This window comes from Miniopterus natalensis, chromosome 1 (assembly GCF_054644295.1).
Source record: "Miniopterus natalensis isolate mMinNat1 chromosome 1, mMinNat1.hap1, whole genome shotgun sequence".
NCBI lineage: Eukaryota > Metazoa > Chordata > Mammalia > Chiroptera > Miniopteridae > Miniopterus > Miniopterus natalensis.
Genome location: NC_142081.1, coordinates 57,512,378 through 57,537,085, shown reverse-complemented (window position 1 = coordinate 57,537,085; position 24,708 = coordinate 57,512,378). Strand labels below are relative to the sequence as shown.

The window sequence follows — 24,708 nt, the reverse complement described above, 5'->3', positions numbered from 1 at the left end:
TCCTAATCCATGTTCAAAAAAATCCCCAGGAAGGATGATTTTAAATGACAAACTCAATACAAACATGTAACTCCAAATCAGTTCACAGAAAAGAGGCAATATATTCAAACACAGATTCCTCACCATCACCAGTACAGGGAACTGGCCACTTGAGAAAAAAAAAGTACCGTTTTTCAAACCAGAGAGTAAGTGGTAGGTGTGCCGGCACTAACAACTTCTTCCTTAGCAAAAGTATCTCAATGAATCTGCCACACTCACCCACTAGCTTCCCAACAAGGCAGGCAGTAAGTTTAAAAGTCAGTGGTCATTGGGGAGATAAAGGGACATTTGTAATATTTTAAATAAATAAATAAGTCAGTGGTAAAGAACAGATAAAGGGGCCCAGCCAGGCGAGCCTCAGCGGTTGAGCATCAACCCAGGATCCAGGAGATCACTGTTCGATTCCCAGTCAGGGCACATGCCGGGGTTGTGGGCAAGGTCCCCAGTTGGGGACTTGCAGGAGGCAGCCAATCAATGACGACTCTCTCATCATCAACGTTTCTCTCTCTCTCCTCCCTTTCTCTCTCTGAAGTCAATAAGGGTATGTTAAAAAAGAAAAAAGAAAAAAGAAAAGAGAACGTAAAGGGAAAACACTAACTTTACAGTGGGAAATCCTGGCAACCACCACCTTAACCCAGTGCTGAAGGTTAACATCACCAGTGATGGCCTGAGGATGTCACGTACCCACCTCCCCAATATGATGTGAAAAGAAGGGCACTTCATCTCTGCAGCATTCTTTTCAAAAACCCTAACTCCAATCTAATCAGGAGAAAATATAAGACAAACCCAAACTGAAGGACATTCTACAAAATACCTGACCAGTACTCCTCAAAACTGTCAAGGTTGTGAAAAACAAGGAAAGATTCAGAAACTGTCACAGCTGAGAGGCGATCAAAGGACACATGAGGATCCAATGCAATGTGGTGGTGTCCTGGACTGAATCCTCCAACAGAAAAGGGATATGGGAAAGCTGGTGAAATCCAAATAAAGCCCAGAATTTAGTTAATAGTAATAAGCCAAAGCTGGTTTCTTAGTTCTGACAAATGCTAACGTAAGATGTTAACAATAGAAAAAGCTGGAAAGCTGGGTGAGAAATATATGGGAATTCTCTGTACTATCAGTACCCTGTACTTTGCAAATTTTCTATAGATATAGAATTATTCCCAAATAACAAGTGGACTCAAAAATAAGCAACAAGGAACAACAAAAAAGCCAATGTTGAGACTAACCAGTGTTGCAGGAACAGAATTTCTGATGAGAGAAGACTGCCCCAGAGCAGAGTAAATCTCTACAGACCACTTCTTTTATTACCTGCACTGAAATACTCATCCTCCGAGAGGGCTGTCACTTCCGTATCCAATGGGATGGGGTCACACAGCAGAATGTCTTTGCCCAACACATCACACTCATATCCATCGTCAAAGAGCAATTTATACTTCCCAGCTCCGACATCTTGTGTGATTTTCCCAGAGTAAAAATAGCCATTGGATGACCACTTGGCAACAACACGGAGTCCTACAAAGCTGTTCCCTGGAGAGGAAGCATCTAAGCCATCAGAAGGACCAGCAGCAGCCTGGAAAGGAATCTCTGGAGAGTCGCTTCGACGAGAAGCACCAGCACCTGTGTCTGCACGTCTGGTGGAGTCTGGCACTCGGGGTGTGATCCGTGTAAAGGACTTATCATCTGGCGACATGCTGGGTGAAATGTCCTCAATGCCTACGGGGCCAGGCACAGTTGTTTCTCTAAAGAGAGATAAGAGATAGGAGAAGGCAGTGAGAATAAGAAGAGAGAAATACTTACCTAGCAATCTTCCCACTCCTTTGTCCATGGGTCTCTTCAGCCCATTCTTTGATCACCCAACACAGGCATAAGCCTGCTCTCTCAGTGGCCTCACTCTGTTCCCTGCCCACTCCCCAGTCAGTGTGGGCCCCTCTTCTCCCTCTTGACACCCCACATACTCTCTAATCCCCTCTCTTCTCTCTACGCCCTTTTTTTCTAAACAAGTCATAGACTAAGTATATCTCACACTACCCGGGTACCTGGTTCCAGTGGTCCGAGAAGGCGGGCGGCCCCTTCGCCCGCGCCCACGAGGCGTGACTGGAGCCTTCCCTCCCTGTCTGATGCCAAGGCCTGCATCACCATCCTCCTCACACACTGGCGCCCCTGTCTGACTGACCCCTTTTCTAGGACTAGAGAATGAAGATAGGTTAGTCTGATAGCATCTGCTACTGAATCCTTTTCCCAAAGTCTCCCCTTGGCCCTCAGACTACATGACAGGCCAACATGTGCTGGGCCTCCAGGGCAGCAGGAAGCTGGTCCACACATACACCCACCACCAAAATATCAGCTGGGGAGTGGGAATGTAGGATAACAAGTAAAGGACGTCCTCCTCTACGCAAGTCTATTCCCTCCTGACAGAGCTTCCTACTGCTGCCCTCAAAAATAGCACACGTATTTCTGCCCTACCTTCTCTTCTACTTCAGGCTCTGGACATCTGCAGAAGGTAACAAATAGCTAGGGGATGTGTCAAATTGGGGCCACTACCCCAAACTTTCTGTATTCCCAACCAAAACACTGGTAGGCTGCAGAAAATGGGGGTGGCAGGTGCACATGCCCCCATTGTCAAAGTCCCATCACCTGTTTTCCACCTGTTCTAAGGAAATCTACCTCCCACAGGCTCCACCCTACCTCCCAGGCAAACCCCAAATAGGACAGGAACAAAAGGGGAGAATAAGAGCTAATTTATCCTAGATGGAGGATGGGGGGGATTTTCCCATTACTCCCCTTTTCCTGTGATATTTAAAATGTCAGCAACCCTGCCCCTGCTGTGGCTCTCTCTCTGGAGACCCTGTCTGCACCTCGGTTTTCCTGGGCCTCCTCGGGAGCTGGGCAAGGCAAAATCTGCGGGCTCTGTCCCGCTGGTTTTCCCTTTGAGTGGTGCGGCTCCTGGCCCTGAGCTGCCACTGCTGTGAATGGCTGAGAGACTCGTCCCACTTGATGTGCGGAGTAAGCTGGATGCCTTGGAGGAAAAGGAGCTGATATCCCCCAGGTCCCCTGAGGAGCCCCCAGTCTTTGAAGGGGAAATCTCAGATTCACACTCCCGACACTCTACAACTGGCTCTTCAGTCTCCTGCAAGGAAGAAATGGATACAAAAGCTAAAAGAAACCACAATAACATAGTGCTAATGTGATGGATGGAATATCCTAGAGATGGCAAGAAATTTCAATCCAGAGAGGTGGGAATCAAGGCAGACTTTGCAGGAATAATGGAAATGTTCTATATCTTGTTTTGAATAGTAGTTACATATAACTCAAAAGTCACTGAACTGAATATTTAGACCTACATATTCCACAGATAATACATTACAGCTCAATAAAAATAATAGTAATAAAGATGATATCAGATTGGGAAGAAAGATACCTCTATCCTGAACTGTTAAATTATCTTTTTACTGGACAAATTCACAACCTTTGGCTACTGAGAAACTAGTAAGGCTTCTAACCTAGAGGACAGAGGTAATTCCCTGTCTAAGACAAGACAGGTAAGAAGGTAAAGGTAGTTAGAGAAGGAAAATGAGTGATTGGGAGCAGTTCTGGTACTTGATTAGCAGTGGGCAGCATTACATGTTTTTTGAGATTAGGTATTTAATATTATTTATATAAAATATTTTATATTATTTCAATAAGTCATCAAGGAAATAAAAAATTATAGGCTAAAAATGGTATTAGTGTTTTAAAAATGAAGACCAAGCCCTCGTCAGTGTGGCTCACTGGTTTTAGCATTGGTCTCCACACCAAGGGTCAAGGGTTTGATTCCTAGTCAAGTGCATGTGCTTGGGTTGCAGGTTCGATCCCAGGGCCCGGCCAGGGCACGTTCGGGAGGCAATCAATGTCTCTCTCCCACCTCGATGTTTCTCTTTCTCTGTCTCTTTCTCTTCCTTTCTCTCTCTCTGTCTCTTTCTCTTCCTTTCTCTCTCTCTTTCCTCCCTCCTTCCCCTCTTCCACTCTCTAAAACTCAATGGAAAAATATCCTCAGGCCAGCCAGTGTTGCTCAGTGGTTGAGCATCAACCCATGAACCAAGAGGTCACCGGTTCAATTCTTGGTTAGGGTGCATGCCCGGGTTGCAGGCTGGATCCCTAGTAGGGGGTGTGCAGGAGGCAGCAGATCGATAATATTTCTCTCACCAATGTTTCTATCTCTATATTCCTCTCCCTTCCAAAATATATTTTTTTTTAATCCTCAAATGAGGATTAAAAAAAAAAAAAGACCAAAAAGATAATAATCAAAATATACAAGTTTTCAGTAACTATAGAGGACAGGGATGTCAACATGACTATCTCACATGCCTATTTTGATGGACTGATAGTGGTTGCCTGGAGTCCAGTTTTAAGCAGCCTTCTGAGGCTAATTCCCAGGCTTTGTGGGAAAGGTTTATGATCAATCATCAATGTCCTCTACAGCACAGGACTGAGAAATTACATGACAGGTACTGCACATATGCCTTCCTGCTCTAGACTGTTCATGCATCATTGTACTAATTGCCAGAAAAAAATATGTAGAAGTATAAGATAAACTCCTCCTTCAGAGTTTACAATCTCTCTGGGAGACAGCATGGTGCACACACATTTAAATAATGCCGAGATGATTAAATAAATATTTTGGACCATTCCCTTCTTGAAAATATCTCCTCCTTTAGAATCTACAGTCATTCTCTTTCTTTCAGTCTACCCCTTTGACTACCGCGATTTGCGCTTGTACTTGGGTTCCTCTTTCTCTGGCTATTCCTTTAAAACTGGTTATTTCCCAAGACTCTGCTCTCATTCCTTTTCCCACTCTTCCATGCTTTCCCTGGCCAGTCCTACCAGACTCATCCCTGACTCTCAAAAACACAATGATCACTCAGTTCCAAACTCTGGGATACAAATACCTACTACACTCTTCCCCAAGGACATCTGAAATTTAACCCATCCAACACTTAATCTGTCATCCTCTGTCCATTTCCTGCCTTCAGTGAATGAATCCTGGCTATCTCCAGTGTACCTCACATCCTCTGCAGCTCTCTCTAGCACAGGGTGATTTTTTTCAACCAAACCTCAATTCAAGAGTTTGGAGATGAAAGGCCCCTTCACTCCCCATTTCTGTTAATAGACCATTTCCCTCTCCCCACCTCTTGCTCCTACCAAACCACTATTTGCCATTCTGTTAAACTTTCCTCTCCTCTTCCCTTCCTTTGTTAGTCACCAACACCCTGTAATCACTCCCTCTCATGCATGAACACCTTAACTCCTGGTACATAGCCTTCCTTTTTCCCTCCCCATCTCTGCTTCTGTCATCATTCTCTGTGACTTACATCCATCAAATGACCCATCCAGCAACTCCTAAGTTTCCTGATATAATTACCACCATCAACCTTTTCCTCTACACCATCTGTCACCAGGGTCAACAACAGAAAAATTGCACTACCTTCAAAACTCTTGATCCACATGCCATTCTCCAATGACCATCTCCTATCACCCAACTTGACTGCTCTGGCTGGGTCTGAGTCATCATAACATGCCAAGATCATGTGACTGAAAACAGGTAGTGAACCCAGAATGTAAGTTAATTCCTTCTCCTGGAGATGGCAAATGTGTAGGCGCAAGGCCTACATAGAGGGCTGGGACTCCAGGCTGTGTTTCAGTTAGAGAGTAGGCTCAAAAAGCAGTAGCCAGCTATACCTGCCTTTGCAACTGTCCAGCAATTGAAACTATTGCTCTTATAATGATTATAATGACTTGGGCCCAGGTTCCAAGTTGTCCTGTTATGATGTTTTTAATGTATTTGCTTACTTGTTTTCTTGTATGTCTCTCCTACTAGGCTACAGAGGCCACATTAAGACAGAGATTGTAACCATCTTCTTTCCTGGACATATCCCCAAAATCTAGCACAGTACCTTCCACAGATGAGACCCTCCATAAATATTTACTGAAGGATCTTCTCCTTCAAACCATGCCCTATTTATATTCTCTATCACAGTATATGGTACTACCATATATCCAGCTGCCCAGGCAAAAAGCCCAAATACCTAATATGATTTCTTCCCTCTCCCTGAAGCCCCACATTCAGGAATTCCCCAGTCTATCAACTTCACCTTCTATGTATTTCCTGCATCTATGTCTCTCCTCTCAACCCCTATGCCAATGTCCTAACTTGGCAGTCATTACTTTTTGTCTGACTATGCTTCTAACCTCAACCCACTCCAATCCATTGTTACACTGCTGCCAATCTAACCTGCCCAACATGCAATGTTATTAATTAGTAACAATGATGCTTTTGCTCACCAAGCTTTCTATATGGAATGTCCTTTCCCCTCATCTCCCAGTATCTAAAACCTTCAGTGTCCAACTCTATACTTTATGGCCATCACAAGATTTTATCAAAATTTCCCTTCAAATGAGTTTCTTCCTCCTCTGAACTACTATACTACATGCCTTCCTTTGACACACATCACTTTCACTCTTAAAAGGCAACATAGTGCTTAGGATATGGGCTCCAGAACTAGACAGACTGGGTTGAATTCTAGTTCCTCAGCTATGTAACCTTAAGCAGGTTATTTTAAATCACTGTGCCTCAGTTTCTTCATTTGCAAAATGGGAATAACAGTATCTATGTCATAGCTAACTGTGAGGATTAAATAAATTAAATTATTTAAAGTCCTTAGAATAGTGCCTGGCATAGTTAGTACTCAAAAAATGTTAGTCACTATCATTCTTTTATATAATTATGGCAGTGTTACCCAAACTGTATTCATAGGGGTATAGTAAATATTACATTAGAAAATATTTATGACCATGGAACTTTATTTTTCCCTCAGAGTATCTAGCAGGCCTGCTTTTTCCAGAACTATACTTTAGAAAGCACCATATAACATAAAAAAATAAGTAATATGTATAATACTTGATATAGCACCTTGCACAGAGTTCAATGTTAACTACAACAGTTACAAAAACTTTTCATGAAAACAAATTATTTTTCTATAAAGCTCCTAAGTTCATAATTTTTACAAAATAGTAATAACATTGAAAACAATTATGCAAACATAAAGATGAATCAACATTTTAAAAGGAATATGTCTGGGATTATTATTATTTGGTATACAATAAATAAAGAATATTAAATAAAAAAAAGACAATTTCTCAAACTAATGTCAAATGCTTTCTGACATGAGTGCCACAATGGTCCATTAATTTAAAAAAGCAATAATATATTTCATTTAATAAAACTATATGCCACAGTTTAATTCTCTGAGTACAGCTTCCTACATGACTAGCTGGGAAAAATAAAGAAAACTGCATGAGTTAAGGAAGAAAATAGTTCCTCTATTTATTAGTTATGTAACCTTAAGCAGGTTATTTTAACTCACTATGCCTCTATTAATAAAATGGTTTGCAAACATTAACATATGTACCAAGAAAGGTTTTCAATCTAGAAAATCTGTCTAATCTCAGTATTAGATGTAAACTAAGTCAGCATATGACACTGTCTAATATAATAGTCAATAAATGCCAGTTTTATGCTGGCATTGGGAATGAGTCCACATGAACCCTGAAAAATAAAGGTGCATTGCCTACCAACAGGTCCATAACCACATACAAGGGAGATCAAGAAAGAACATGAGTAAATATGAAAACACATTCAAAAAAACCTAAAAACAAAAACAGCAATAAACAATGAGAAAACATATGCAGCCTAGCAGGAAATTCTAAACTTCATAGTTTCCAAGGTTTAAAAATAAGACCTGGCCAGTGGTGCTCAGTGGTTAGTGCTGGCCCATGCACCAAAGGGTCCTGGGTTCAATTCCTAGTCAAAGGCACATGCCTGGGTTGCAGGTTGGATCCCTAGCCCCAGTAGGGGCGCATGCATGAGGCAACCAATGGATATGTCTCTCTCACCCCAACATTTCTTTTTCTCTCTTTCTCTCTCTTCCTCTCTCTCTCTCTCTCCCTCCCCCCCTTCCCTGTCTTTCTTCCACTGTCTCTAAAAATCAATGGAAAAAATATCCTCAGGTGAGGATTAACAAAAAACAACACAGAATCTTTATATTTATATAAGACAGATCTATGATCTATCAATCTGATCTTTATAAAAATGAAAGGCATGATGGAACTGGTTAAATAAGTGGCCAAAGGTCAAACATCAAACCCATGATTGGAGAAGACACAGAATTCAGGACTCCATTTCTAAGCTTATTCCTGTATCTTTCTATTAAAAAGATGGAGGAAAACAAAGTGTTAGTAGCTAGCTGCACAGGAAAGGGAGGGTAGAGAGGTAGCAGTGAAGTGCCAGGGTAATTTTTCTACTGAAAGAAATTTGCCACATAGACCCACAGTATGTATTACCTCAGTAACTTTTCTTTCTACTTCTGTTCCATCCACATAATATACATCTGTGATAACACGAGTGACAAGCGTTCGAACCTCATGGATTGTTCTCATGTGCCGATGCAAGACATGGCCACGTGGAGGTTGAGGCATATCAAACTCTTCCTCTCCCTATGGAAAAAAATACAGAACACAAGCATGGGTCTCATTGCAAACTGGCAGAATCACAATCAACTTCTTCGTGATGAGCACTGTTCAGAGGTCCCATGAATCTAGTGTGATGAAATTTTCCAGCTGCTCTGTGTATTCACCTACAGATAAAACCAGGGGTGGACCAGCTAGAAAGAGTTTTTGTATCAGTATCACAGAAAATGACCTATTTCTTTCCAAATCAAAATCATAACATTTAGCACTTATATCTAAGACATTTAAGTAAAACTTTGATCCCCTGAAGGTACATTATTTTTAGATTGTGACCTTTGATTTTGATGCTGACTTTTACAAGTTTATACTTGAAACAGCTCTTTAGATAAAAGGAAGGCATTCTTTAGAACTTTATGTAAAACCAGAATGACATCTGTCAATCTCAGTTTTACCTGCATTAATTAGTAAGCAAAAACTATAATTGAGTTATACCTAGAACAAGATATGCTGAGTTCTCCTAGAATTAAATACAAAATATTTAATCTATTCCAAATAATAGATTATAACTAAAAAGCTGAACTAGTGTCCAGAAACAAAACATTAGCAAATTAGGATTTTGTATCTAGTTGTACCATAAAGAATAATCAGTTAAATGGTTTAAATAAGACCTACATTTTATGACAACTGTTACATAAATGTTTTCTCGTAACACCTATATCACATTTATCCACATTCACACACACACACCCCCCCCACACCCGGCTCTGTAATTCTGAGGAGAAGGAAATGCACACTTTTCTCCTCCCTTATTTCCCCTGCTATAGACTAATTTTACTTTCAGTAGTCAGTGTCAAAGTATTCAAGTCTTTCCAAAGTATTATATGTACCTCTGCAATAATGGTGATTCTGGGTTTTTCATGACAATGTGGTAGTAATTTACCTATAGATTTCAATAATTTACCTGAATAATTCCTACTGCAACCCCATCTGAGAGGTAAAATATGTACTAAAATGGAGCTATATAAATTATATGAATAAATAAAAATGAAACCAAAAGCATGGAATGTTATTCAACCAATTCCTTAAATACTTCTACATATGCAACCTTGGTTAGTGAATGGTCCGAGCATTGGTCTGTCACACCTCAATCATCAGGGGCCCGTCTTAGGACCATGACAGCCTGGACCTCTGTCTGCACCCTCACAGTCGGGCCCTGGATCCAGGGGTCTGAAAGATTTCAGTGCTTTACATATCCCTGAAATGTGGCCAAGAAGCCTCCCTGTAATCCTTCCATTACAGCAGCCAGACAAATGATTGTTTCAAGATAGACAAACATGTCTGATAGAATAAGAAAGGGAAAGGGGCAGATAAAAAGGAAGCTATGTGCCACGGCTGGTTTGGCTAAGTGGTTAGAGCATCAGCCTGTGGACTGAAGGGTCCTGGGTTCAATTCCTGCCAAGGGAATGTACCTTGGATGCAGGCTCAATCCCCAACCATAGGAGGCAACCAATCAATGTGTCTCTCTCACTTCGATGTTTCCCTCTCTCTCTCTCTCCCTCCCCTTTCCACTCTCTCTAAAAAGCAATAGAAAAAATATCAGGGGGAGAGGGGGCAAGCAAGCTATGGTTACTCTTTCTTTAAATAGTCTTCTGAAAAGTGATCTCTGTAAATATAAAATTACTTGACAATCTTGTCATTATTAAGGGATGGTAACAAGATGAAAATAAAGCCATGCTTTCCCTTGATATAAAACCTGGCTCCAGACCCACTTCAAAATTTAAAGAATGTCACAGGTAGCTGCCTATACTATTCTCCAAGCACTGGCCTGAGTCCTGCCCAGGCTGCAGGGGATAAAAAAGCTCTGGCACTTGGAAAACTTCATTTTCATTCACATTGTTGTGCAAACATCACCATATCTGCCTCTAGAACTTTTTCATCTTTCCCACCAACCCATTTACCTCTTTTTCTAGCATCTTTCGTTTCTTAGCAGAAGCAAGTAACTCTTAAATATGTTAACATCACTCTGCATGACACGGTAGTATACTACTAATAGCATCAGTAGTTGTGGTAGTGATAGCAGCAATAATAGTATTTAAAATAGTAATAATCAATAGGTAGTAGCAGCAGCCAACATTGATAGAGTATTTACTATGTGCCAGGCCCAGAGCTAAGGGCTTCAGATGCCTTATCTCATTTAATCCTCACAATATCCAGATGAAGTGGTCTGATCCCAAAGCCTGGGCTTTAACCAGACTGGTTCACTGGCTCCTATCATCGTGGTGAGATAGGAGAAGGAATTATTTCCCTATTTTAGAGAGGGAAAATATGAGGAAGAAAAGGAAAATATAAAATAGTGACTCCCATATGACTGCTATCTTTAAGATCATGTTTAACTTTTTATAAAGGCAGAGAAACCAAAAATCACATGGGAGAATGCAAACACTTTAAATTAAAGGTAAAAATAAACAGACACAAAATAGGATCTGATATGCTATGGCCCCTATATCCAAAAAGCTATTGCTATTTTGAATCTGTATGAACTGATAAGGTCTTAGGTCTCACAGACTGTTACTATAAAAGTCTAATATAAACAGAATTTTTGAAGAGGCAATAAACAGAACAAGACTACACAGACCATGATTTAAAAATAGAAAAGTAACATAGCATAATGAAAAGAATACCGATTCTGAAGCAGATATGCTGAGTTCAAATTCCAGTTCTGCCACCTACTGATGGCAAAATCTTGGGCAAGTTACTTAACCTCTCTTCAGCTTGGTTTCTTTACCTGTGAAATGGGAATAACAATACCAACCTCATGGGCTGTCTTGAGCACAGTGCTGACATACTGTAGGCGTTCAGTAACAAGGAACTACTTTCCTACTCTATTCACAAGAACATGTTCTTCCTCCAGCCTCACTTTCATCAGCCCCAATCCTTTTCCTCCCATTAAGTCTAGTCTGAGCCTTTCTGTAGCCCCTAGTCACCTGGATGCTCTTCCCCATCTCTATTCCTGTTACTATTCTTTGTTTCTAATACTATGATACACTATCTTTCATGCTTTTCTACTCCTTCCTCCTTTATTTTTTCCTCTCTCAGTTCCTGGGAACCATGGTGAAATAGACTTAGAGGAAAAGCAATCAGCTCTGATAGTTACAGAGGACGAAAAATGACAGCAGGAGGAAAAGACTGAACAACTTAAAAGAATACAGGACGCAGACTATATTCCTGGCGTTCTTTTCCAGTAAAGACCTACTTGGCAAACTCTAGCATTATTCCATCTTCCCTAAAAGACTATTTATTGGCTATAGCTACCCATAATTTTTACTACCCTATCGCTATCCTGAATAAATTGTTTTTGTCTTTTAATCACTGGTCTGTACAAAACTGTTAGGAATTATCATTAGATAAAAGGACCACAACTTAAATTCTCTGAGAATCCAGAAAGTGGAAAACAGGCCCCTGGGTACCCAGGAAGTTCTCTCACCTGGCTATGGAGTGACTCTGTGTCATCCCCAGCAGCACTGGCTGGTTTCTCACCAGTCCCCTTCTCAGTCTGTACTGTGGCATCCTGCTTTCCAGAGTTCTCGTCCACTGTACTGGTCCCCTGTTCACACACATTCTTTACAGTCTGGGTTGCTGCTGAAACAGTTTCTGGGACCCAGAGGGAACGCTCTATGGTCTGAACTCCTACATTATTTTGGCTGGGCCTTTCAATCAAGGCCTTACTAGGTTTTTCCTGATTGGTATTCCACCCTTCTTTCTGGCCTTCTAGCACATCGGTCTCCATGGCTTCCCCTTGAAGAATGGATGGCCCCTGTGTGACCATCTGCTGAGAGACAGGAGAGGCAGGGTCTTTGACAAGACTACTGGACTTCACAGTTTGTTGATGCTGCCTGGTCCTTTGGTCACCTTCCAATTTTTCCTTCTCCTCTTCATCTTGAGTACTTGGAAAATGGAGTAAGTTCCCCCTGAGAATCAACCATATAAAGAAACCACGTCAAGTAAGAGCGCATGCATGTGTGTATACTGGCAAGGCAGAACCATAATTTGACAATTTGAGAAACATGGAAGAGAAAATAAAATGACGAAGAATATCACCTTATGAAGTTTCTTATCATAATTTCACTCCTATAAAAAAAAAAAAAAATGGCACACAGGACTATTCCACCATGATGATAACATAGTCATAAAACTTCTTCCCATCACTAGCTATAAACTCTGACATAGGAAAATAAGTTAAACAAAAAGATATAAAGCCATTATTGAAGTCATAAACAATGAAGGCAGCTTAGGGATCTACTTCACAAAAGATCAATTAAAGGTACAAACACACACCCTAGACGTTTTGCTCAGTGGTTAGAGCATCGGCCCATGGACTGTAGAGTCCTAGATTCAATTCCAGCCAAGGGCATGTACCTCAGTTGCAGGCTCAATCCCCAGACCCGCTCAGGGTACATGCAGGAGGCAACCAATCAATGTGTCTTTCACATTGATGTCTCTCTCTCTCTCCCCCTTTCACCCTCTGAAAAGCAATGGAAAAAATATTGTCGGATGAAGATTTAAAAAAAAAAAAAGGTATAAACATACCAAAAGGGGAAAAAAACATAAAGAAAACGGCAACAGTAAACAAAAAGAAAAAAAGGATCAATCAGGTCAAGAGGACTCTTGATTTTATAAATGGTTCTAACATTCCTTAAATGACTACTAACATTTTAGATACACCTAACCTCGACCAACAATTTCAGCAAAAGAAGAGATCCTAGCTTTGCTAGCTATACTGGTATATCTACAACTGACCATTTTAAAATGACTTGGTGCCGCAAAGACAACTCTCAAGATACAGCCTACTTCTTTTTACTAGTCTGACCATTTGGCTGTCAGTGACTTATTTATTTCACAGCATTTGATGAATGTCTCCTGCAAACCAGGTACTATGAAGCTCTGAGGTGTCTAGTGGCTTTCTTAAGTGTCTTTAACAATACATCAGAATAAAAAGGCCCAGATCAATTCCAAGTGAGCAGGTTACACAGAAACTTGACATTCATGTCTAATTTAAGTTTATACTTAAAATACCTACCATGGGGCTTAATATAAAGTTAAGTGAGTAATAAATGTACTTTAAACAAAAGAGTTCATGTTCTCTCAATCCATTAACTGCAAAAATCTACTCTGATTAAATAAGCTAATTGTATAAGTAGCATATTCAAGTAGAAAATGCCCATAACTTTTAAATTTTAGTAAATTACAAGTTCAAATGAGTTAGTATACTACAAACAACAACAAACTAATGAATTTTTAGGCTATATTAAGTGCATAAAAGCCAGAATAAAGATAAAAGGATCCATTCCGAACTGACCATGGTAAGACCACATCTGGAATCTATTTCAGTTTGGGGTGTCATATTTAACAAGGCATAAACTGAGATACACCCAGAAGACAACATTCAGGATTATAAAGGATCTACAAACTATGCCATATGTTGATATAAGCGTTTGACCAGAGAAAGAAGGAGCTAGTCATCTAGACAGAGAAAACTATCTCCAACTTGGGAGAAACTCTCACCCTTAGGGCCTGCTCTGCTCTGGATCTTGAAAAAGAGAAAAGAAGAGGTTTCTGAGGTTTCTATCTTGTTTAGCTCACTTACCAAAACAGGAAGTCAAAGAGGGATTTAGAATAAAGTTCTAGCCAAGAGGCTGATATATATTTGGTTGTTACAGCTTGTGTCCTGTGTGACAGGAACCTCAACTGAATGAAATATATGATCCAATGAAGAAGAGGTAAGAATAAGATCACCAGAAGACAGATGAGTAATACCTACCTCTGATGACGTTCATAAGTGATCTTATATAAAAATTACTTAGCACAGTGCTAGGTATACAGCAGATGCTCAATCAATATTAGCTGCATAAGACAAAACAATTAAGGAGATGCAATTCATCTTTATAAACTGAATATTCGTGCTTGAACTTTAAGACATCTAACATATCAACAGCTAAGCAACAATGAAAGTGAGTCAAAAACTAAATGGGACATAAGTTGATTAACCATTTCAAAAATTCAATTACCATTGTTCCTCAACCTTAAACAAGCCTGCACATTTTACTTCAGAAGCTGTTTATTTACGGTAGAACTTCTGAATAGATTTTCACTTCTAAAGCAAAGCTTTGTTTCATTTGGGACTTTTCAATTCTTAATCAATAAATATTAGATTGATTTTTTCCTCCAGAGTTAATCAGGAAAATTCTTCTCTAAAGACCAAAGGTGTCTCACTGCAGTATCAGCAATATTTAGCATATTCCTATCAAATATCAGAATTTTGGTATTTATCATTCTCATGAAAGTGATCTTAAAATCGTAGTCATTTCCCACCCAAGATCATATAGTATATATTTTTTTGGTTGGCAAGATTTGCTGATTAAGGCCAACAAAGAACAGCAGGTAAAAACCAAAAGCTTAATAGCAACACACACTGCAAAAAGTGTTGCCCACTCCCACCAAGTTCATAAATTCTTAGACATAAATAAAACAACTGGGAAATATCTATCATTAAGGTGTATATTAATGTCCCAAGAAACAATAAAGAAGCAATCTCTACCACCAGAACAAAGAGCTTTATAAGACAAGAGAAATCCAATATACTATAAGAAGGACCACACTTCTCTCTGTTCATTAGTTCCAGCTACACAATTCTACTCTGGTCACTATATGCCAGATTTAGAAACTGATGCTAAGAAAGAAATTCTAGCAGAAAAAGCCTGGACAAAATTAATCCTAAGTGAAACAGAGAAGAATAAATCTCCATATTTAACAAACTTCTAACCATTCTGTTCTCAGTGTAGATCTGTCTGTAGAGCAACTGAAGTCAAATCCAGCTGGATTTGCAAGCCCTTGTTCTACCAAGGCTAAACAAAATCAACAGCATCTTGGTCTATTTTAAGATACTCTAATAAAGTAGAAAGGCAATTCAATGCCATTGATAAATTTAGTAATTGCTGGACCATTACCATACCAATTCTGGAACCACATGAAGTGGTATTTTGCCTAACAAACTTCTTGATACAATAGAGGATATAATCTGGGCTAGCTGATTCCCAGCAATACCAACAAGCTCACACTTAATCATCAGAATGCCTAATAAAAGCACCGACATGTTTCTTCTAAATATTTCTATCAATAAAGAATAGAGAAATTATGCTGCAAATAACACTATTAGATATGTGCTGACAAACATTATCACATTCTCTAATTACAAAATCACAAAATTCCAGAGATTGACAGATACCATCTCATAATGAAAATAGAAGCTTATTTCCAATGCCATCACTTCTTTCCCTATACTAAATATAAGACTCATATATTCCAAACAAATACTCTTCAATTATAAATAGAGAAGAAATACCTTGTAACTCAAAAATTTTTTTTCTGCCTCAGACCTGTTCTAAGAGATTATAAAGTAAAGAAATTATAGGAAAATTTTAATTCCATCAGGTCTGGCAAAGTGTAAATCTGGGATGTTAAGTATCTCAGTTTTACCCTAAATGGAAATAGAAAATCTGTTAAAAATAAACATTTCCAAACCTAAGAAAAAGGGAATAATTCTTAGAAATGTAAAATGATAGTTTCATAAATATATGAAGGCTTAATCATTTCAAGTTGACAGAACTGGCAGATAAAGACAAAAATCTGTATCTACAAAATATTTAATAAAACTTCTCATGACTATAAATCTCTATAAATCCATCTAGAATATGCCACAGTCCCTCAGATAAAAAAGTAAGCTCAAGTTCACAAAATAGGAGGACTAAATTCTAGATTTTGGTACCAACCATTTTATGAATCAATATAAATATAGTCCAAAAGATGCTATGAAAATAATGCTCACCTGGTGGGTGAGGAGAAGGGATCCTGACTTCGAGCCTCATCCTCTTGCCGGGCTTCACAGACACAGCTAAGCAAAGACATGTTCTTCTGGGGACTAAGATAATAAATCAAAGCAATATATTGTGTTAGTTTTGAAAGGAAACACACTTCTGAAGATTATCCTTTTAGGCACAAAGAGAATAAAATCTTTTTGCTGCATCCAAATGTCCAAACTGCCTTACATCAAAATGCAAATTCCTTGTACAGTACTTGCTTCAAATTAGCATAACTAAAAACTCTCAAGGAAGATTCAGAGAGGTGGACAGAAGGCTATATTAAATAACATAAAGACACAATCAGCAAAGTCCAGAATGTAAAAAATTCTATAAAACACAAAGCCCAATTTCTTCAACAAATAAATTGCTAAGAAGAAAAAAAAGACAGGTGGGGGCCCATAGATTAAAAGAAATTTAAATTAAGAGACATTTCAATCAAATGTAATGTGGACGTTGTTTGGATCTTGATTCAAACTGTAAAAAAAATAAGGCAATCAGAGAAATCTGAACATTAACTATTTGATGACATTAATCACCGCCAATTTTAAAAGCATGATAGTACTGTGGTTAAGCTCAAAAGAGGAATTTTATCTTTTAGAGACAGCATTGAAATATTTACAGATAAAATAATATAATGCTGGAGTTAGCTTCAAAATAATCGAGTGGGGAGGAGAGTACTGGAAGTATTTATAAATAAATTAAAACTAGCTATGAGCTGGTAATTTTTGATATAGGGTGATGAATACATGGTGGTTCACTATACTATTTCTCTACTTTTGTGTGTGCTTGAAACATTCAACAGTGAAATGTTTGAGAAAGAAGATGGCAGCAAGTAATCTGAACAGAGCCCAGTTACCAATGACATTTTGTTTAAAAACAGCCCAGCCAGGCATGGCTCAGTGGTTGACCATTGACCTAGGATCCAGGCGATCGGGGTTCGATTCCCGGTCAGGGCACATGCCCAGGTTGCGGGCTCGATCCCCAGTCGGGGGCGTGCAGGAGGCAGCTGATCAATGACTCTCTCATCATTGATGTTTCCATCTCTCTCTCTCCCTCTCCTTTCCTCTCTCTGAAATCAATAAAGATATATTTTAAAATAAATAAATAAATACATACATACATACAGAGTGGTACTGCCTTTACCTAATGCAGAGGAAGGAATGAGCATTTAAAATATTCTAACAGAACTTACTTGTTTTATTAATTGATTTTATTGGGAAGCTTTAGCAGCATATTCTGTCCCCTCTTAATGGGCACATGTACAGACTAATAACAAGTTATATCTAGCATACAATTATGTTAAAACCAAAGATATCAAGTATAAACTCCATTTTCTTCAACTTGTAAGACTACACATCATTAGTCTTCAACTGAGTAAGGACCCTGAAGTACATATTTTTCAGATTAAACATGTAAGAGTCCAGAGAACAACTAATCTCTCTAATATATAGCTAAGTACAGATCAAAGGATTTAGACAGGGGCCAGAAACTGGCAACTGAGGGTTAAATTTTGTCCACAGACAGGTCTTATTTGACCCACCAAACATGAAATTTTATTTTTAAAACTACAGATTTCTCTTTAAAAATTAGAGATTTGAAAACAAGTTTGCATTCTTGCATGGTAACAACAGGCTGGAGTTGAACCCAGACTGCCTCCCACCCTTTTACATAGGACACATGCTCAGTTGACTATCATCCTCAATACTTGAAGGTCTTGCACTTATCCTGCTTTACTTATAGTGCCTGCCTAGCCTGATTTAAAAATTCTCACCTGTATTTCACCAACTGCTGCTACTATTTTCATGCTGGATGACTCATGCCAGAAACCAATAAAAAACAATTCTACTCTCATAGCCACCAGATGGCAAAGCTTAGCACCAGAGCCTCAGGATGGAGTCATACTCATGCTCAAAGCATTATAGCATTCATGACAAAGCAAAAATAACAGTTCAACAGAGTAGTTAATTTGGCAGGCAGAAGAGAAAATGGTCTGAGGCTGTGGCTGAGTAGGGGATCTCAGAAGAAGCAGGGCCTACGTCTATCTGTTGTTAAACCCTCCATATCCTCACCAAAGCAACAACAATCTCAGTCCCATCAACAGAAAAAGGTAAAAAAGGGCACTCTTCCCACATGAACAAAAGGGAGAAAGGGAAACACCTTTAAATATCTTAGTTCTAAGTATAGCAAAAGCTTTATTAGACTTAAGAAAGCCTACATTAGATTCAAGCCTACATTAGCCTACACTGTTCAATCCTTTATGCTGAATCTATATCTTAAGTTTTTTCCTCTCTTGATAAATCATCTTCCCCTCAGTACAGTGGCTTTGTATACTGAATTCCTCTAAATAGCAACCAGCTCCAGTTACCTGGCAACAGCCTCAGCAACAGCAGTAGATCCATTTTTTCTTTCACCAATTGCAGGCTCTGAATAAAAACAAAAGGAAGGAAAGGAAAGGGAAACAGAATTCAGTTAGCAGCACACCTAAAAACTTGCTCTACTAGTATCTGCAACAAATAACAAAAAGAAATGGGTAAGAATAGTAAGTGAACATAAAAAGATTTTTATAATTTAATGGTACCAATTTCTCTCACTTCTATCAATCATTTTTTTCAAACTTCCTACAGAAGACGGATCAGTTTGTCCAGAAATACAATGAAGCATTAACATTTAAAAATGAAATAAAACTTGTGAATTTCAACTCTTCTCATACAAGAATTTTTAAAATATGTAGTAAGAAAATGTTTTAAAAAACAAATAAAAAATTATAAAATTAAAAATAAAATAAATTTAAAATAAACAAGAAAAGTTTAACAAGATAAATTATGTAGGAAAGTGTCTTTGGTTGATGCACAAGTTTTAAATAGTGTGCAATTTTAGGAGAAACCACACATAGAGGTACTCAATTTCTTTCTAAAGTTCTTTGGGGATGATTGAAAAACAAAACACTTTTGCAAAGAAGAGGTGGCTCAGTTGGTTGGAGCATCGTCCCATTCACCAAAGGGCTGCGGGTTCAATCCCTGATCAGGGTGCATGCAGGAGGCAGCCAATCGATGTTTCTCTCTCAAATTGATATTTCTATCTCTCTCCCGCCCCCATCTAAAGACATTTTTTTAAAAATCAATGAGGAAACATATCCTCAGGTGAGGATTTAAAAAACTTAAAAATAAAAAGAATCAAGGGTGATACTGAAAAGAATTTCATATTTTCAAAGCAATGTCACTGATGTCAAGGGATTAAAACGTATTCATTGACAATTTATTCCCGCCTCAGAAAAAATAACAAATACCTTTAAACATTTCTACAATTTCATGACCCAACATAATCTAAGTAGTCCATCAAGGAGGCAGCTGAAGCTTAATGGTTAAAGTCCTAGGTCTGAAACAGAAACCTGGCTCAGGCCCTGGCCAGCACTCAGTATTACAACCTGGGAGTAAATTTCTTCATCTTCTGTCACAGGTTTGTTGTGAGGATGAAATGAGTCAAATTTTGAGTATGGTGCCTGATCCTGTATTCCTATTATCTGAAAAGGTAGCAACATTTACCAATATGACCATCTTTAACATTTAGCTCCATATAAGATCTTTCCAATTGTAATTTCAAATCTAAAGATTCACAGCTACCACATATTCTCTTAATAAGTTCTACTTGATTTCAGAGAAGATAATAAGGATGGAAAGATGTAATACTTTAATTTCTACTGAAGTTCTAAGATTCAAATCAATAAGCACTGAGAAGCAGAATAGTATTATAATTTGGAACTGGACTTCTGGTTCTTGGAACTACTTTGAATTCAGGCTACTACATTTAATAGCTGTATGACTCTAGGAAAGGTGCTCAACCTTCCTGTTTCCTCATCTGTAAAATGTGGATAACAATAGGATCTTCACACAAAAAAACAAAAAAAACACTACAAGTTTGTCAGGGGATTTAATAAGCTGTACATGTAAAATGCCTGGCATATAGTAAGAACTCAGAAGAAAAGCTAAAATTTCTTTTCTTTGTTCTCAGAGAATGAAAAGTCCCTTTTTTTATTTTTTAAAATATTTTTATTGATTTCAGAGACAGAAAGGGAGAGAAAGAGAGAAATAGAAACATCAATGAGCAGACAGTCACTGATGGGCCGCCTCCTACACACCCCCTACTGGGAATCAAGCCTGCAACCCAGGCATGTGCCCTGACTAGGAATCAAACCGTGACCTCCTGGTTCATAGGTCAACGCTCAACCACTGAGCAACACTGGCTGGGCAAAAAGTCCCTCTTATTCAAGTCTACCCACTCTATTTATGGTTTTGAAAGCTTTCCCTCCCAACTTCCTCAAGGCCCTGATCCATCAACTATTTCCTCTAATCCGTCATTTTTAACCCATCTCTCTTTTGGAGATTTCCTTTCAGTCTATAAACCTTAGGCCCCTCTAAGCCTAAAAATGAAAAATCTCCTTTAATCCTACATTTCCTTCTAACTTGACATATTTTTTAACAAAAGCTTCTCAAAAGCCAAATACATTTGCTGCCTCTTCTCCTCATCACTCCTCAATTACCTTCAGTATAGCTCCTACCCAAACCACTATACTGAAATAGTTCTTGCAAGAGTTACCAAATGGAACCTAAACATAAATATCTTACTAGACATCACTTCTGCATCTGACATTGTTTTCTTCTTCTAACTTTCCTCCCCACAGCCTTCCATGGCTTTATACTGTCCTCACCATCTTCTCTGAATGCTCCCTTACAATCTCTTTTAAGAGTTCTTCCTCTTCTAACTCCATTAAACAGCATTTACAAACTACTTAGTAAAAAAAATTATAAGCCTTGGAGTCAGATCTGATTCAAACTCCAGCTCTACTTCTTACCAATTATTGTGACCGCAGATATATAACTTAGAAACCTCTCTTAGTCTGTTTTCTCATCAATAAAATGGAAAAGGATATCTACTTTGGAGTGCAACCATGAAAACTAAACACAGATGTAGAAACATCCTGTATTTTTCTCCTCCCCCTTACTTCTATATTCAACTGGTCCCAAGTTGTCCCTATTCTACTATTCACCTCTCAAATTCATCCCTCATCTCCACCTCCACTACTAATGACCCCACTTCTGGGTTAAAGACTCAGTTTGCCAGGCAGAACAGGAAATGGCGAAGGCAAGGAATGATGCATAAAAGCACAAGTTTTGAAACACTTGGCTGATCCTTTCATTTATGTTTGTTTATTTATCCTCACTCAAGGATAAGTTTATTGATTTTAGAGAGAAAGGGAGAGAGGCAGAGGTGGGAGAGAGAGAGGGAGATGGGGGGGGAGAAGGGGAAGAGAAAGAGAGAGACTTCAATGTGAGAGAGAAACATCAATCAGCTGCCTCCCGTACTCAGAGATCAAACCAGGGATCAAACCCACAACCTAGGTATGTGCCCTAACCAGGAAACAAACCCGAAACCTTTTGGTGTATGGGACAATGCTCCAACCAACTGAGTCACCAGGCCAGGGCTCACCAGATACTTCTAAAAAAGCAAATATCAAAATACTACTACCTTGCCTAAAATTTTTCAGCTTCTAACCATGATATAAAAGGCCTTTCAGAATCTGGTCTCTACTTTGCAGCCACTCCCTTGTCCCTTCTCTGTATTTTAGCTATACCAATCAACTTGCAATTAATGTGAGAAGTAGTAAACATAAACCTATAATGTGAATCCACAATCTTAAATTTTCTACCCTCTTCTGTACTGTTTCTGAATATGGAAACCAATTACTTAGTATCAACAAAGGTTTAATACAGAGATACAACCAGAACCATAGAGATTATAAAATGGAGCATCTTCAGTAATATAACAGTGACAGACCAAAAGCAAAGAATTAAATCTATGAGAATAAGACTTTACAAATACATTTATAATTATAAAAGTATAATTAGAAAAAATATAATCACTACTTCCCAGATGGTCTGGAGCTACTAATTACCCAAGATTAACATAAAATAAAACTTACTTTCCAGACTAAAGTGCAAAGACTCTTCACTCGCCTCAGCCTCAGGACTGACCAGTTTCATTCTTAGACACAATTTATCATCCACTTCTGGGGCAGGCCCAGAATCTTTTTCATTCCCAAGTATAGGATCATTGGTCTCCACCACGCTTTCAGACATGACATCACTGGTTGCCGTGGTACTTTCTGGATAGTTGCTAGTATCTGAAAGAAGGGAGGTAGGAGGAAGAAAGAAAGAACACTAAAATACAAACAAAAAACAGTAATTCAAGGTCATCAATTTGCCTGTTTGATTCCACAGCTCTGCAGGATTGAAAGGGATTCCTAGGATCGATCCTGTCACAAGTATCAACAACTACACACTAGTATTGACACCTGGTCTTAAGAGGAGCAACAGGATTCAGTTCCACTTCTGCATCTGGACAACGGAAGCTCTCATGAGCCCTCAGCCAACCCACATCTGCCAGCATCAGGCATAGGTAGCAGGAGACTCCAGATGGCATGACTGTTACCTCTCAGCACTGACTAGAGAAAACAAACAGGTTAATGTAGAAGACTACTGGCTGCTTTAGGGACGGAGGATCTACATTTTCTTGCCCTGTCAAGCAGCAGACTGATCAGCCAGGGTACTGAATTAATAGTACTTCTTCCCTACCTGCTCTCCCTTCCTTACAAGGCAGCTCTGTATCATTCCTTAGCACTCAGATTCTATTGCCTTGCAAGTATAGAATAAAATCCTTACAATTTTTTTCTTTCTTCCTTCCACCCTCTCTTTACTCTCATCACCACTCAATACACCGCCTGGGAGTAAACTCATAAAATCAGACATCACAACCTATTCTTCCTAAGACAAAAATCAACCTTACGAGGAAGGTCCAACTTTTCAGATCTAAAAGAAATCACTTGCATAAAAAAATATCTCAGAAATTCTACTTTAAATGGCATTACATTTTAGATACTCACCAATAGGAGTACTATGTCTCCTGGGCTCCAATTTTAGGTGCCCAACAAGAGGTGGAGTTGCGCCAGTCAATGGTGGGATAACATCACCTTCTTTAGGCAAAGTGAAATGAAATGGAGTTTCTGGAGGAAAAAAATAAACAAACAAACAAGGAGGAAACCAAAATAGAAGTATTAAAAAAGCAAAAGTGAGGAGAACTGCAAGAAATATTTATTCTTTTCCCAAATTCTGCCTCATTCCCAACCCCCCTCACCAGGACTCCCAACCAATTTCCTACTGTTCTCTGTGCTTTCTTTACAGCCATCAACAACAGGACTGACACAAAGTAGACAACCAAAGGACAGGTAAACAGAGGAAGCCCAGAGTTTGGAGGCCCTGAGAAACATGGTCAAAAGGAACACAGAAACACCTGAGCTCCAAGAGTACATTTGGGAATACTCAGTGATAGAAATTTGGGTAGTTTCAAGTCTATACATTTTCTTTTTGTGCAATGTTAATCCAAAGAGTTCATTTACAAGCTTTAGCAATCTGTAGGATTCTCTAGATTGAAGTCTGATGGTAATACTTATAATTTACAATCTACTCAAAGAGGTAACAAAGGATCTCACGGGCCAAAGTACTTCAAAATACTCATTGGTTCTAACAGAAATCTATGGGTTTCATGGTTCAGCAGTACTGACCAGCATTCACTCTAGACCACAGAAGTAATATTCATATCTACATCTCTGCACAACAGTAAATCTCACATATGTGAGCATTCCAGTATATGTATTTTTGGCTAGTCATTATAAAATTAATGTAAACATAAAACATTTGTCAAGATACAAAAACTTTGACAAGATACAATTCTGAGATGTCCTAAATTAAATTACAACAGGCTACAGGGTGGGAGGAAGAAGAGGTTAATCAGTTAACAGAGCCTCAGGTCAAACCCAACAAAAGACTGCTCACATTCCAGAATGTACATTAAAACTTTGAATCAACTTCCTGGCAGCTATCTAAAAAAAAAATTCTACCAGACGTCACTGCATCCTGCTTATAGTTTATGTTGCCCATAACCAATCCAGAAGCAGTATTTCTTCCTATGGACTATGCCTGTATCCTAGAACTGCCTCCCCATCCCCACCAGCCTGGACCTTATCTTGTCTTTATCTATAGCCAAGGTTAATTCTTTCAAAACAACTTACATCTTTCTTCCCCAAATCAAATGAGCCCTGTCAGAAATATTCTCCCTTCTCCATCTGGCCCTTTTAAAGGTGGTTCAGACTGTATGTCCCAGGACCTGGTCCTTTTCCTAGCTAGTATATGGTTCA

General features: G+C 38.9%; 1 protein-coding gene across 5 annotated transcripts in view; it reads right to left on the bottom strand.

The window, feature by feature from the left end:
* Nucleotides 1-24,708, bottom strand: part of TP53BP1 (tumor protein p53 binding protein 1) — a 94,625-nt gene that overhangs the window by 10,079 nt on the left and 59,838 nt on the right. For 4 of the 5 annotated variants that reach the window (XM_087821855.1, XM_016211600.2, XM_016211592.2 and 1 more), the window contains 9 exons: nt 23,398-23,517; nt 22,438-22,638; nt 18,826-18,883; nt 16,427-16,519; nt 12,029-12,512; nt 8,419-8,571; nt 2,898-3,169; nt 2,079-2,228; nt 1,351-1,781 (listed from right to left, as the gene is read on the bottom strand). In XM_087821855.1, coding sequence (XP_087677981.1) covers nt 1,351-1,781; nt 2,079-2,228; nt 2,898-3,169; nt 8,419-8,571; nt 12,029-12,512; nt 16,427-16,519; nt 18,826-18,883; nt 22,438-22,638; nt 23,398-23,517 — 1,962 coding nt within the window. The remainder of the gene's footprint in view (nt 1-1,350; nt 1,782-2,078; nt 2,229-2,897; nt 3,170-8,418; nt 8,572-12,028; nt 12,513-16,426; nt 16,520-18,825; nt 18,884-22,437; nt 22,639-23,397; nt 23,518-24,708) is intronic. The other variant, XM_016211609.2, reaches the window with a different exon arrangement.